This window comes from Tyto alba, unplaced genomic scaffold, assembly GCF_018691265.1.
Source record: "Tyto alba isolate M040663 unplaced genomic scaffold, T.alba_DEE_v4.0 Super-Scaffold_38, whole genome shotgun sequence".
Lineage (NCBI taxonomy): Eukaryota > Metazoa > Chordata > Aves > Strigiformes > Tytonidae > Tyto > Tyto alba.
This window is the reverse complement of record NW_024881313.1, coordinates 21,600,531-21,614,528: the sequence shown is the minus strand read 5'-3', so window position 1 is coordinate 21,614,528 and position 13,998 is coordinate 21,600,531. Positions and strand designations below refer to the sequence as shown.

At 41.2% G+C, this 13,998-nt stretch overlaps 1 protein-coding gene across 1 annotated transcript in view; it reads left to right on the top strand.

The window, feature by feature from the left end:
- The first annotated feature begins 2,864 nt into the window (after nt 1-2,864).
- DNAJC1 (DnaJ heat shock protein family (Hsp40) member C1) overlaps nt 2,865-13,998 on the top strand; it is a 112,530-nt gene continuing 101,396 nt past the window's right edge. Inside the window, exon 1 of the mRNA XM_032991471.2 lies at nt 2,865-3,172. Within this exon, the coding sequence (XP_032847362.2) occupies nt 3,008-3,172 (165 nt within the window). The 5' untranslated portion in view covers nt 2,865-3,007. The remainder of the gene's footprint in view (nt 3,173-13,998) is intronic.

Below are 13,998 nucleotides of genomic sequence, written 5' to 3'. Positions count from 1 at the left end.
TTTATTCTATATTATGGAAGCCTAGTGTGACTTCGATTAATTACGTGTCGGAGAAGGTGGAAGGACTCTAATGGCTCACCAAGAAAAAATAACTTCTAGTGACTCTAAAGAGGAAAACAGAGGAATGAGAAAATAATAATGTGTCATTATTGTGGTGGTGCTTGTATCATTTTAATAGGGGTTTTAGCATTTTCTTCCCAAATTTTCAGTATTTATTCTTGGAGTACAGAATTATTTTAATGGAAACATTTAAACTAATCTCATAGTCTAGGATTTAAAAAAAACGCGTTTTAGAAAGGTTACATATAGTATCAGGCCTTCTAATAGTTCAAGGAGCAGAATAAAAATGAGTATTCAAATTTCCCACATTGTTAAAACTGATTGGAATCATTTAAGTATGCTGACTTAAGTGTAAGATGTCTCTTAAATATGTATTTCAAATAATCATATTCCCATTATCATTAGTGCATTTTTTCTCCTATCATTCTTTCTAAATTCACACTCCTCTTGACTGAAGGAAACCATAATTTATCTGAAGAATTTTGATATGTTTCTTTCAAAATAGCTATAATCTGTTGTTGTTGATCTCAAAAGGATTGAAGCCACAAGCTACCTGCAATTGGTGATCAGTGTTAGGTCAGTTTTTCCTAGTCTCACTGAAACAGAAGAGATCACCTGCTTTTTATCAGATTTTTCAAAGGCTTTTTTAGCAGTTTCAGCAAGAGCAGCCAGAGGTGGATTTTGAAAGGGGTCATTCTTCATAACAAATTCTGAATAATGAAAAATAAGATCAAAATAACAAATGCTTCTCTTCAAGGCTGATCATTACACTAGATCAACTTAACTAAGGAGGCTTAGAAGCTAATGAGGCAAGATGAAAGTAGATGTGGAAAATACACAGTGAGTCAGAGGAAAGGAGAATTTGGAGAGCAACTATGAAGGGGAATGGAGTAATGTTAATCTCACATTTTAAAAACATCTTTAACCTGGTTTAAAAATACTACCTTATTGAACTCTTCATTTGCCCCTGGTTTCTAAGGGTACTTTGCATCATTAACCTTTGCTCAAAAACCTTGTGAGTAGGTAACTTTTTGAATCGAACGCTGTTATTTTTGTGCAATAAAGCTTGAGGCTTGAGAGCAAGGAGAATGTGGATACACTAGGTAACAAAGGGAATTTATGCTATGAATACTGTGTGCAAAACAGAACAGATTAAGAAAAGATGGACAAGGGAAGAAATTGATCTACACCAGGTTCAGTTACTCCAGCAAAACAAAGCAGCTGATAAATTAACTAGGCCATGAATTTCTCTTTGTCGTTCTCTAGATAAGGATTATTTTTTTGGCTTTGTGATCAAGTGGGAGATGTACTTTTTAAGATGATTAAAATGAACAGTTAAATGCTCCTTTTTGAGAAAGGTGAATTAAAAACAGTCAGCGTCAGACACTGTTGGTTAAATTATCATTTCCTGGCAAATGAGTTTAGGTGTCTTCAGAAAATAGAGCCAGAGGCAGAATCATGATCCTAACAGCCCAGTGGGCATGCATATGGGATATGGAAACATGAGTTTAAATATTAATCTAATTAATATTTAAATAGTTTATACAAAAGGGAACAGTTTCAATAGAAGAGAATACATAAAAATACTCTATCCTTTATGAGTTGGAAAATTGATAATGGTTATGTTGGGTCAAGTCCTTCCTCTGCATTAACCAGGGTATATTTTAAAGCCACATCTTGCTATTCCCATAGAGCATCTAAGACTGTGCTCTATTGTACAGTGATTTTGTAAATGCTGCCTAGCTCCTCTTAGGTGAATGCGAATGCATGTAAAATCAGTATTTGGGATTTTTTTTAATTGGAAAAACTCCTTTCTGAACTTGATTCAGTTCATAGGTATTTTTTAAATGAGTGAAACTGTCTTTTCTTGAAAATTCTCACAGTGAGTTATTAACAAGGCCTAGCCTAGCTTCAGGAGGGGTGAAACAGATGGGGTGTTCCAGGACCATACCAGAGAAAAGTGATTTAATGTTGATAATTTATATCGTTAAGCCATTAAGTCTCCTTCTAATTTCTCATCTAGCATTCATTTTCAACTTAAGCAAGAACGAAAGGTCCAGGAAAAACAGCTTAAAAATCGAGTTGTTACTGAAAATTGGCTGGGCTGATTTTAGGGTAAACCAGGTTACAATAATCAAACCCACCCTTAAAGCATTAATAAATCCGACGGAGATTCCAGTGCGCGGGGGGCCAGCGGCGGCCCCACCCGCAGACTGGCCGTGGGGTCCGCGCCACCACCGCCCCCTCCCCGCGGCAGGCACCGGCCGCGCCACCGCGCAGGCTGGACACAGGTACCCCAAAACCTCCCCAGCGCTGCCGCCCCCGAGGACGCGCCTGGCAGCGGGGTTTGGGGCAGCGGCTGCCGCCCCTCAGGCCGCCGCTCCCCGGCTGAGGGCAGGCTGCTCGGGGCGGGGGGCCCCGGGCCCGCTCCCAGCCGCCGGGACAGGTCCGCGTGTGTGTGTGGACACGCACACGCTGCCCGTGCGGGGCTGCGCCGGGTGCCGGGGGGGGCCGGGGCTCGGGGCAGGGCGCGGGCGCCGGGAGGAGGCGCCGGGAGGAGGCGGGAAGGGGCGGGGCCGCGCGGAGACCCCGCGCGCCGCTGCTGCGACTCCGCCGCGCGCCCGGGGAGGCGGCTGCGGCTACCGCCTGCCGCCCTTCCCCCCTCAGCTCCTCGACTGCGCGAGCGCCAGCGGTTGCCGGGGTACCTGACGTCACAGCACGCGGAGCCGGCGATTGGCCAGCGCTCCCTCCACCGTCCCCCTCCCTCCCTGCCTCCCCCCCCCCCCCCCCCCCCCTCACCCCCCCACCCGCGGGACGGGCCGCCGGCGGGGCCGGGCCTGGCTCCTTCTGCCTCAGTGCGGAGCCGCTGCCGGGGCGTGCGCGGCCGCCGCGGAACCTCCCCGGCCACGTCCTCGCTGCTGCTGCCGCTGCCGCCGGGCCGGGGGTCATGGGCCGCCCGCGGGCCGCTCCGCGACTCCGGCTGCTGCCGCTCCTGGCGCTGCTGGCGCTGCTGGCGCCCCGCGCCCGCGCCTGGGACAGCGGCGACCTGGAGCTCTTCGACCTGGTGGAGGAGGTGCCGCGGAACTTCTATGACTTCCTGGGGGTGCAGCAGGTGAGCGAGGGGCCGGGCCGCCCCCTGCCCCCGACCCTTCCCGCGGGCACGGGCCTCGCCTGTCACCGCCGCCCCTGCCGCCGCCGAACATGGCTGGCTGGCTCCCCCCTCCCCCGCCGCCCGGCCGCTGCCCGCGGCACACGGGCGCTGGGCACGCCGCCGGCCACTTTTGCCTTCTCGTCTGGCGCTGTCATGCGCCTCCTGCCTTGACACGCGTGGGGCTTCCCTGCTCTGCCGCTGCAGTCCGGGCCCACCCCGTGCCCCGGCTCCCGAGGCTCAGGGCAAGGCTCCTGTCCCTTCCCCATACTCTTCCTTCCCGCTGCAGGGGCTCTGCTCTCCTCCAGGTACTGTTCTGTTTTTCTATCTTTCTGGTCCCACCAGCAATCAATTCTCCCTCTCCCACGGTACCTTTGCATGCTCGTACTGCCTGTTGCTCTTCTGAATATATCTCTTTTTCTCCAAATGCGTCTACAGCTAGACAAAAGTAGCTCGTGGGATTGTCCCACTTCCCATACATATCCTGGATATGGCTGTTGTTCATCTTTCCCTCATTCTGCATAGCTGCTGGTTCCTTATCTTCTTAAGATAGTGCATCGCCATGTGTTGTGCCTCCTGTTTTTTCTCATGCATGCCTTGTAGTAGACTGTGACCCTTTGCTATGGTAATGGCATGTAGATTGTTATATTTACTTTCCATGTATCTTGGTTACTGTGTGTGGATTTCACCACTGTTTGCTAGGCAACACTTAAAATTATTTTAAAGCATTTATTATGCACCTTCTGTTAATTTTCACACATGTGTAGTCAAGACAGGAACTCCTGTTCTGAACACTTTTATTGCATGTTTCTTGTGTATGTTTCAGATGTGGTTTCTGGTTTTGCTTCCACATGGCATCTTCAACTTGTATCACTTGTACTGGCTCCCACTTGATGGCCTTCCTCATCTCTAGATGCTGTGCTCTGTGTGTGTGATCTTGCTTGATGTCTTTTCGTGCTTTTTAGCAATCTTCTTTTTGTCTTTCTTCCAGTCAGTATTCCTCTCCTCAGTAATTAAATATGCAATTCTGTATAATCTGTTACTTCACCCAGAGTTCCCAAAAGACATTTTTTGTTTGTCTCCTAGCACCTCTGTGTTCTGGTGAGCGATCCCACTATTTGAATGGCTTCCCTGACAACCTTAAAATTTATTCTGATGTAGTTCTTGTAGCTTTTGAAAGTAATAGTTGTATTTTCAGGTGCATTTCATTAGGGCCACGTCTACAAAGAGAGGGAAGGTGTCTGCAGTATTTAAGGGTCCTGGTTTGGAAACTACTGGCTGTGGTTGTTAATGATAGTTGGGGGATTCTGAGTCATTTTCATCTTTCTTTCTTTTACTCCTTCTTAAGCATCTGGTGTTAAATACTATGGAATGCCATCATACATACAACATAGCAAACGCTGCTACCCAAGTTTCACTGTCATGAGCCTAAAAATCCAGGTTTTAATTCCTGAAAGGCAATTTTAGTGTTAGATAGCGTAGGGATACAAAGCTTTCTTGTTTCAATTAGTGATGTTCAGGTCTGGCATGCAACTCATTGTTAATATCTTCCGCAGCCCTTGTGCAATATGTTTAGCAAAATATGTTACTTTTAGCAAGCGAATATTCTGCTATTTCACATTTCTACTCTAGTTCTAATCTTAAGGGAGAACTTGAATCACTTGTAATGTGTGAGCAGGGAAAAAGTTGGTTGGAAGTGCAGCTCAAATGAAACAAAGTTTTGTTATTTGCAAGTATAGAGTAGTCAGTCATAATGTCGTCATAGCCAAGACTTGAAGTGTAAATATTATTAGATGCTTTGCACATGCAGCAGAATATACCTGTGAGTACAGTAATAGAATATACAGTGTTAACGTTGAGCTTCAATAGAAATTTGTAAGCATTGGATAGGTTTACAGGTTCTTCTGCACTGTATCCTTTACTCCTGCTGCTTGCTTCTCCAGCTCTGACCTATACCTGAAGCTTCAACCAAGATCCTGAAGCAGGGTTCTGAATTGCAGTGACTCACAAGATAGCTGCAGCCATTCAAGTTACCGTGTGAGAAGAGTAACTGGTCTTGTAATAGGGTCAAGGGGAGTGCACAAATCTCAGGTGTGCTGTATGCGTTAGCACAAAGCTGCTTTTTACCATAATGTCTCTATGTGCTGTTAGCATGTTTCTTCAGGTTTTCTGCAATTTTTTAAAACTATAGTTTAACGGAGCTTAGTGGATATTTTAGATGTCACTTGTTTTAGTTGGGATGCTTCTGACTAGAATGCTGTGATTAACTTTTTGTGGTTCTGGCGCTAGTGGTTTTGTTCTCTGTGCTCAGGTGTTTTCCTTGGCATTTTAGCACAATAGGGACAGTGTGTGTGACAGTAGCCTTTGTGGCTTTACCCTTAGATTGTTTCATAACCTTTCATTCATCAAAGCTTGCTTTCTCTTCCTCCTCCCTCCCTCCACATTCCTCTGGTGTTCACTGCCTTGTATCAGGTACTGATAATCCCTTCTTCCTTCATGTACTTCTGGGGGTGAGAGTACTTCTTCATTATGTAGGATGTAACTTCCGTGTCTGGGATACGGATGCTCAACCCTGTTTGTTAACAGTAGTATATCAGAGCTGCCAGATTTTTTCTAAATATGTCATCTTGTGTTTTGAAAAAATACAGGGAATGACTCCAATGCTTCCTTTAAGGTATTAAAGCAGCTTAGGCTTTGATAGGAGAGTTGTGGTACTGGCTGCTTGTTGAATCTCTCATGTGATGTCAGAAGCTGATGTTGACCTCAACTGACAAGGTTCAGAAGGTTTGGGAAGTCCCAGAGCTCTCTAGCGTGCTTTGATGAAGCCTCTGGCTGAGGGATTTTTGCCTGGGATTGCAGAGAAAAGATTATTTTTGTGTTGTTTTGTTTTGTTACTAGTTTATGGTTGTGGGAGTAAGGGTTTTGCATTTTGTCTTTTTGAGGGTCTTGTGGAAGCCTCCTGGCGTTGTCGGGTAACTGTCATCCTGCATTGGCAGGGCGTTAGGTTTGAAGCTGCTGTAGTGTTTTCCAAGATCAGTGACTGAGGTAGAGGATGATCTCATGGAAGCTATTTTTGTTGTAAAGGTGGAATGTTGGAGGAAGAGTAAAATTGTGACTGCCTTGGCGTTAGAATAGCTGTCTGTAGTGCTTGACTTCAAGGAGGAGTTGGCTGAGAAATCTGGAAATGCTCACAAAATAGTTGAAATTGGAAGGGCCCTCTGGAGGTCACCTTGTCAAACCCCCAAGCATTAGGGTTGAGCATCTAGATTAAGAAGTGTCTGATTTTTATACAAGGACACAATCTGTATCTATTTGTTAATTTGATACATTGTTAATATTGCTGTTCTGAACAACTTAGGAATTGCTCTACCTTCCTGTTTCTTAAGTTAATGATGTTCTTAACTTGAATGGCTCATTTAAAACATTGCTGTTCTCAAAAAGTTTGACCAAGCGGAATGGGGGGATAAGATAACCTTTGACTCGAGAAAAGATTATGTTTCCATGTTCCCCCAATTGGTTACTGAAGAAAGTAGAATCATAAACTCTTGACAGATCAGATGTAATAATCATTTCAGTAATAACTTCAGTATAGCCAGTTTCAAACTGACAAGGGTATTAGGACCAAATAGTATTAATCTAAAAACTTAGATGAAACAGCAGAATTAAACCAGAGGCTATGCAGACTCAGTAATGAAATTATCCTGTTTCCTGAGAGTGAGAACATGCAAATGTGACATCAACTTTTTGGAAAAATTCCAGGAGGATCTGGGGAGCTACAGTCTTATATGGTGGACAAATGAACCTTTCAAGTTAATTTTATTGTCTCTTACAGCTTTCAATAGGTGATACCTGCATAAATATGATACAATCTGGATGAATCAACTTGGCATCAGCTAAACCTGTGGATCTCCTTGCCAAAATAGGCTTTTGATTATAAGTGTTTATATGGCTTCAAGGGGATTACCTGCTCCTCTACTCTTTTTGGCTTGCCCTAAGGAAGGCACTACAGGCCTCTGAGTGTCGTTTGAAACTTTGTGATATGGTTCTTGGATAGGAGGGATCTGATCAAGAAATATTTAGGAAACATTTTGTTAAATGTATTAAAAGACATGAGCTGTGTTACTAGAATTGGCCTGTGTGGAGCAGTATGTTATGTATCAGTTAGGACCAAGGAATTTATGAATAAGGCTTTGGCTTCCACTGGTAATCAGATAAAAGAACAGGTTTGTATTGAAAGATCTAGGTTTGTGCAGTGTATGAGAGCAAACACAGAAAGTTTCTCTAAGTGCCCTTTGAGATAGTAGAAGAGGCCCAGGGAGTTCAGGTTCCCAAGAAGGGAGAGTTAACACATGGATGGGGCTTGCAGTTGACACTGTGGATAAACACATAACCCGTGAAAAATATTGAGAGATATTTTCTTCAGTGTTGGCTTATACCTTCCTTGTGGCAAAGAGATTTCTTTCGAACCAGGCTCTAATCCATTCATGTAGAGAACTAGGAGCATTGTATCCATGTCATTGTTAGGTGGTGGGTTTGCTAGATGATGCTGTAGCACAAAGTCAGAACTGCATGTACAGAACCTGATTTTGGTCCTGCAGCCTGTGAGACTCTGGTATGTTAGCAGCTCCAAGAAAGCGCAAGATGTAAAAACCAAGGAGTCATATTTCTTTGGCTGTGGGAAGCCACAATGCCTCTAGATGAGCTGGATGTACAGGGCTAATGGGCTCTTTTGAAGAACACTGTGACAGAGGAGCTATGTGCACTGTGGCAGGTAGCAGCATCTGACAGGGTTGCATCTGTAGAATGCAATGTTTGGTGGTGAGGCATCGGTGTCCATACTATTTGCATTTCAGGGATTCTTTTTTTGTTGTTGTTGAACTAATTCCAGGCTGGCTGCACACACTCAAGGCCTGTTTGTGTTGAAGTGTGCTCTTTGTGCTCATGGTTTTACATCTTACAGTTCAGTTCTATCCAAAAGGAATCCAGTTCATCCACTCAAGGACCGCTTCATGATACTCAGTCAGTGGGTATAATAAGGAGGTTTGCTTTACGTGTACACTCCTGATCTGCATTAAAAAATCAAGGTAGATTTTACTTCTAGGCATTGCCCTGTAGGAACCTTACCAGGAATGAGCTCCATGACAAATTGTGTGGCTTTTATGGTATTATGAGGCATTACAGGAGACTTAAGAAAATTCTCAGTAATAGGTTTTTGCATAGTCTCTTTTATGCAGGTGTATTGACTGATGACATGCAGTGCATACATCACTGCAGTTCTAAGGTTGTGGATTTATATGTTATACAAGTAAAGTTCTTGGCCATAGATCTGGTAACCTATTTTTCAGAAAGAATGTCAATCTCTGAAGCTGTCAGCATTATATCATGTGTCACTGCTGTAGTTCTGGCTTTGAATGAGTCACTGTCCAGAAAAAAAAAAAATTAGATGACACTATTTTTGCTGTAGAGTTTTTTTTTGGAATTTTGAGTACACAGAGTGGTCGCCTCAAGTGGGAAGAGGTGTATGAGGGAGAGTGGTATCCATTCAAGGAATGCTCTCAAGTCCTCAGCAAGAACAGCCTACCTGTACTCATATAGGTCTTTTGCCTTCCCTGGTAGGCAAGGTGCACATAGGAAGGATAAGGAAGGGAAAATAAGGAGTCACAGACCAGAAACTTGGCAGTTTGTTTCTTCTTCCTGGTATGTCCTGATTTCAGCTCGGATAGAGATAATTTTTCTTTTCAGTAGCTAGAGTAGTGCTGTGTTCTGGATTAAATATGGGATTTGGTATGAGAAGAATGTTGATAATACAGTGATGTTTTCAGTTGTTGCTAAGAGATCAAGGAGTTTTCAGATTCTTATGTCCTGCTAGTGTGCAAGTGCGTAAGAAGCTGGGAGGGAGTATAGCCACAGCAACAGGCCCAAATTGGCCAATGGAATATTGCATCCCATGTAACATATATAGATGAGGCTTGGCCGGGAAGCTGGCCCTCGCTCTCCTGGGATTGCAGTTTGGGGATTTTTCCCTCCTCTGGGGTCGCTAGCTGGGAATGGGCTGGGGATCTGTCAGCGAGTGCTGAGCAGTCACATTGTGCATTACTTCTTTGTATAGTCTGTTATTACTATTATAATTATTATTTTAATTTAATTTTATTTAAATTATTAAATTTTTTAAATCTCAACCTACAGGTCTCCTTACCTTTACCAGTCTAATTCTTTCCCTTGTTCTCCAGGTTGGGGGAGGGTGAGCAAGCAGCTGTGTGGTGTTTGGGTGCCGTCTAGGTTTAAACCACCATACAGTGACAAGCTGGATCACACTCCAAAGACTTATTTTGGTTGCTCTTCTAACACTTAAGGCTGTTCTCCTCCCTGCTGTTTTTTAAGGTTAACATATGTGGGTGCAGTGTTACTAAAATTGTGGAGTGTGCATCATCTGCAAATGTTTTAGAGAAAGTCTAGATTGGTAATACCGCTTCAGTCTTCCAAGTTTTGGAAGTATTTGATCTAGTGGAATGGAGCTTCACATGCATGCAATTATGACATCACTTTTTCTGATGATTGTGTCAAAACTATAAGCTGTAGGCTTCTCTTGCTTTGTTTTGTAAGATTATTTTGTCTTTGCATGCAAAATAGGATATTCACTCTGACCTTTGAAAGTCTTGTGCCGTGAAGTGACATGGAGCCATGTAGCAGCTTGATATCTGTTACTCATCTTTAAGGAAGTTGTTTGGCTGGTGATTAAACATCACGTCTAATGGTCTAAGCCTATATCAAGATTGTTTTCTACTTCTTGTTCAAAATATATGTTAAGCAGGTCTAGTAGTTTTGGAAGGCATTAGATTTTAATGCACTGTCAGTCACAACATTAGAGTTCTCAGTTGGAAAGATGGAATATGTTTCAACTTTCTTGCTCCAAACAGTCAAAAATAGTTAAGCTCTGTGATACGCAACTCGGTGATAGTAGTAGCAGAGTTTTATTTAGACAGTGAGGGATCTTAGTAATTCCTGAAACTGTAAATTTCTTTTAAGTGATGAATGAGGGAGGGGTTCTTAAAAATTTATTTATTTATTTATTTTTACTTTAAGAATTACTTCCTGTTATGGCAGTTACAACCAAAAAAAGCCCCCCAAAGTCCCCGAATATATTATCAACTTTGAGGCAGTATTAGACAAACATAGTAAAAACAAAAATAGCATAAGAAAAATCTATATTTGTTTCTAGTGGTTTTAGCTGTAACCTCAGCTCATTCAATATAAGTAATTGTGTGTTTTTTCTCAGTATTTTATTGAGACATAATTCTGCATCCCTTCATGGTTTTAAACTTCCTGTTTGTTACTTCAGTTATACATGGAAGTGAGAATTCCAGCAGTTCTGGGAGCTCTGTTTTTCATAAGAAACATAAATTATTAAAATTGTGTGAGGTCATTGTTGAGATTGTTCGGTTGGATCCTACTGAACAAAGTTGTTCCAAACTGCAGAGTAGTTTAATTGCTCACAAAAGTCACCATGGAGATGCACTTACGATAACTGCTCAAATTCGTAACTGAAAATGGTGCAGGATATGTGTGTGTGTTTCAATTTTGCCTTTTTTTAAGTGCTGAACTTCCAGGTAAACTGCTGATACATAATGTAATCCATTCTGTAAATGCCCTGACACGTATCATCTATGCATAATGTTCACTGATGTTTTTGTTCACAGTTGATGCATTTAAAAATTATCAGACATCTAGACTTATAAAACTTGTATTTTCCATAAAAATGGGTTTTCTATATTGTTTCCTATTAAATTTCTGCTTGGATGTTGTCCAAGGAAATCCAGGGTTTTTTTTTGCTTTCATTGTTGGCTCCTTTCTTAAAGACACAAAAGTGTTTCAGAATCTACCATTATAAGTAGTTTTAAAGACATTTACTGTTAACATTCCTTGACAATTCATTCATATAATACTTTCTTGATTTCTTTCAGATTATATTTTTCTTCTTCCTTGCTGTGTAGAAGGACATATAGCAATAGGAAACTACTATGTATGGGAACCCAAGGGAGCTAACAGTATGCAAAGTGCTGTGAAAAGGATGAAACAAGCAGTCTTGAATTTTTTTTCTTTCTGTCTGCAGCAGCAATAATGTTTCAGCTCTTCCTCTCTTTACTTCCCACTTCACAAATCCTTTAAGGATGTATCCGTAATAGCTTGATCTTCAAATTGCAAAATTAAAAAATGGGCTATTTTTTTTCCCAGAAGTTCTGTATTTGACCTGTAATTCATTGAAGGGAGTGACCAGTTTCTTGTTGATGAATGGTAAGTCACCGTGCTGGTGGCCTCTGATGCTTACACAAGGCTGTATGTTTTATGCTTGTTTCAAATTCATCTCCTTTACTGAAGTTCTCATGTATGTGCCTATGTTAATATCTAAAACAGCCACATAAATCTTCCAATACACAGTTTTGTAAATTACTTCCCAGTGGGATTTTTACTACTTGACTGCTGTGGATTGTGGTCATCATGTTTGTCTGTAAAGTTATGTACAGAAAAATCTTAGAGGCAGCCTTAATTTCATTATGTTGAATGATAAACCTTTTATGCTCCATCTAGAGTAATTTTAAAATTAAGATACACACAGTTTTCTAATCAGATCTATAGAAAACTATAGCTTTAAGGGGGATATTTAGAAGTTTCTGTGGTGCTATATTAACTATTAGTACTTGATAAAATTTAAAAAGTAAAATGAAAATTCCACATATAAAATGTTCCTTAGTTGGGTTGGTGCTCCTTGCGTTCTCAGCAGAGCCAGTAACAAAGAGCCTGTGGTGCTGTTGCGCAGCTGAGCCAGTAAGAATAAGTGGTAACAAAGGGGTTTTCATCTGTAAGAGTAGGTCTGATATTAAAATGAATAAAAGGAGGAAATGAGTGTATATCTGAAATGTTTTGTTTTTTGACAGCATCCTAGTGAGCTAACAAAATTCATGTGGCATATGAAAATCTGCAGTTTTGCTTTTGATTTGCTTGTTAGTGTTTGTGCTTTTGTTTAACTGTATGCTGTGCCTGTTAAAAGTTTGCTTCTCTCAATTTAGGGTTCCTAAACAGTAGCTGTTTTTTTTTTTTTTTTTTTTTTTCCCCTGCAGTTTAAAATTGTTGCTTTTTCCTAAATTATGAGGAGATTTGGGGCTTCTGGGTTTCTTTTGCTTCTTGTTTGTTTGTCTGTCAGCCTTGTTTGGATGTTATGAGCTCTGTATAAAAGTGATTTGTAAGCACTCTTACGTATGTGGCAATGTGTTGTACATGTGGTGTATGTTACAGTTACGCAAACAATAACGCAGTTTGAATCTAACGCTTTAAAGAAGGATTATGTATTACTGGGTTCTCATTTGATGGATTGCTTACACACAAATTTCTTAAATGAGCTTGCTCACAAACTGTTCTTGATCTCAAATAAATGAGAAGTGGAATGAGAATAAGATTCATAAGCAGTCCCTCATCTCTGCTACATCTGAAATTCTTCCTTCTCAGTGTTAATCTGGAAAGTTTGCAGAGAAAACCATAAGATGCATAGGAGCTATTGAAATAAAGTCACTCTGCAGTCTTTCTCTGACTAAAGAGAGAAGGAAGAACTAGGGGAGTCTTGCTTTTACATAGGGGCTGTAATTCTGAAATGCTGCTGTCTCCAACACTGTAAAGTGCTTTTGCTTGTTGAAGGAAGCATGCAGTACTGATGAGGACAGAAAGCTGTGACGTAGCCTTATTGCACAGATTTGGGGTGAATAGCTTCTCCTTTAAGGGGCAATAATTGTTTTTACCTACCCTTGAAAATACTGCAGATGATTCTGTAGTCTGATTAATTAAAGTTTTATTAAATTTGAAACTGATTTAGACTAGCTTTTATGTTTAATAATCACCATTTTGTAGTCAGTGATTCCTATAGTGTTCTTTTATGGGATATAAATGCTGTGATGGGAAATAGAAGAGCTGTATGCCATTTAATTTTGTGAACAGTTTACAATCAAATTCATAATTGCTTTACTGGGCATTGTGGCTACTACAATGTTACAGTAGAAAAAAAAAGTCTGTAAAATTTTATACTTTATGGAAGCCTCTTCCCGTTACCTATTAGGAATTATTTAAAAACTTATTCAATGGAAAGGAAATACTCAATTCAGTAACTTCTCTCAGTTGATTAAAATTTTGACATAAACTTGTTTTCCAATCAGAGTCTACCTATCCAGTGAATAGGAAGTATTTCTTCTGTTAATTTGTAACCTGTGTGTTTTGTAGCTTCTGTTTTAGGAAATGTTTTCCTCTTTCTATTTCTGCTTCAGTATCTTTTCAACACTACAAGCTAACCCAGCAACATTCAAAACAAAGTAGTGAATCTGAATGTTGGACTGTATCTGTTGAATATATTATTTCAATGGCTGAGAGATAGATTGAGGGTTTCAGCCAGTCAGTTGTCTCTTGCAGCCTACAGTGGCAAAAGAACAAACCTCTTTTGTGCAGAAGTTATGTAGTGTATTTAAAAATTAGGTATAACTGACTTGCATTTGTGTTCAGTTACATAATACAGAGTTCCCATGCTGGAGTGCACCAGTAGTCAGTCCATTTAGTATATCTTTTTGGCCTTTGTGTTTTCTGGCTGAGTAATACTAGGTGCCTAATCAGAAAGCTGTGTTAAACTTGATAAAAGAAAAAAAAAAAATCTAATCCTCTGCTGCACAGAGAGAGACTAACCTGTCAATGAGTTACTGAATTAATTTCCTCAATCATGATGATTTATGTCTTTCATACAATTATACTTCTCTTTC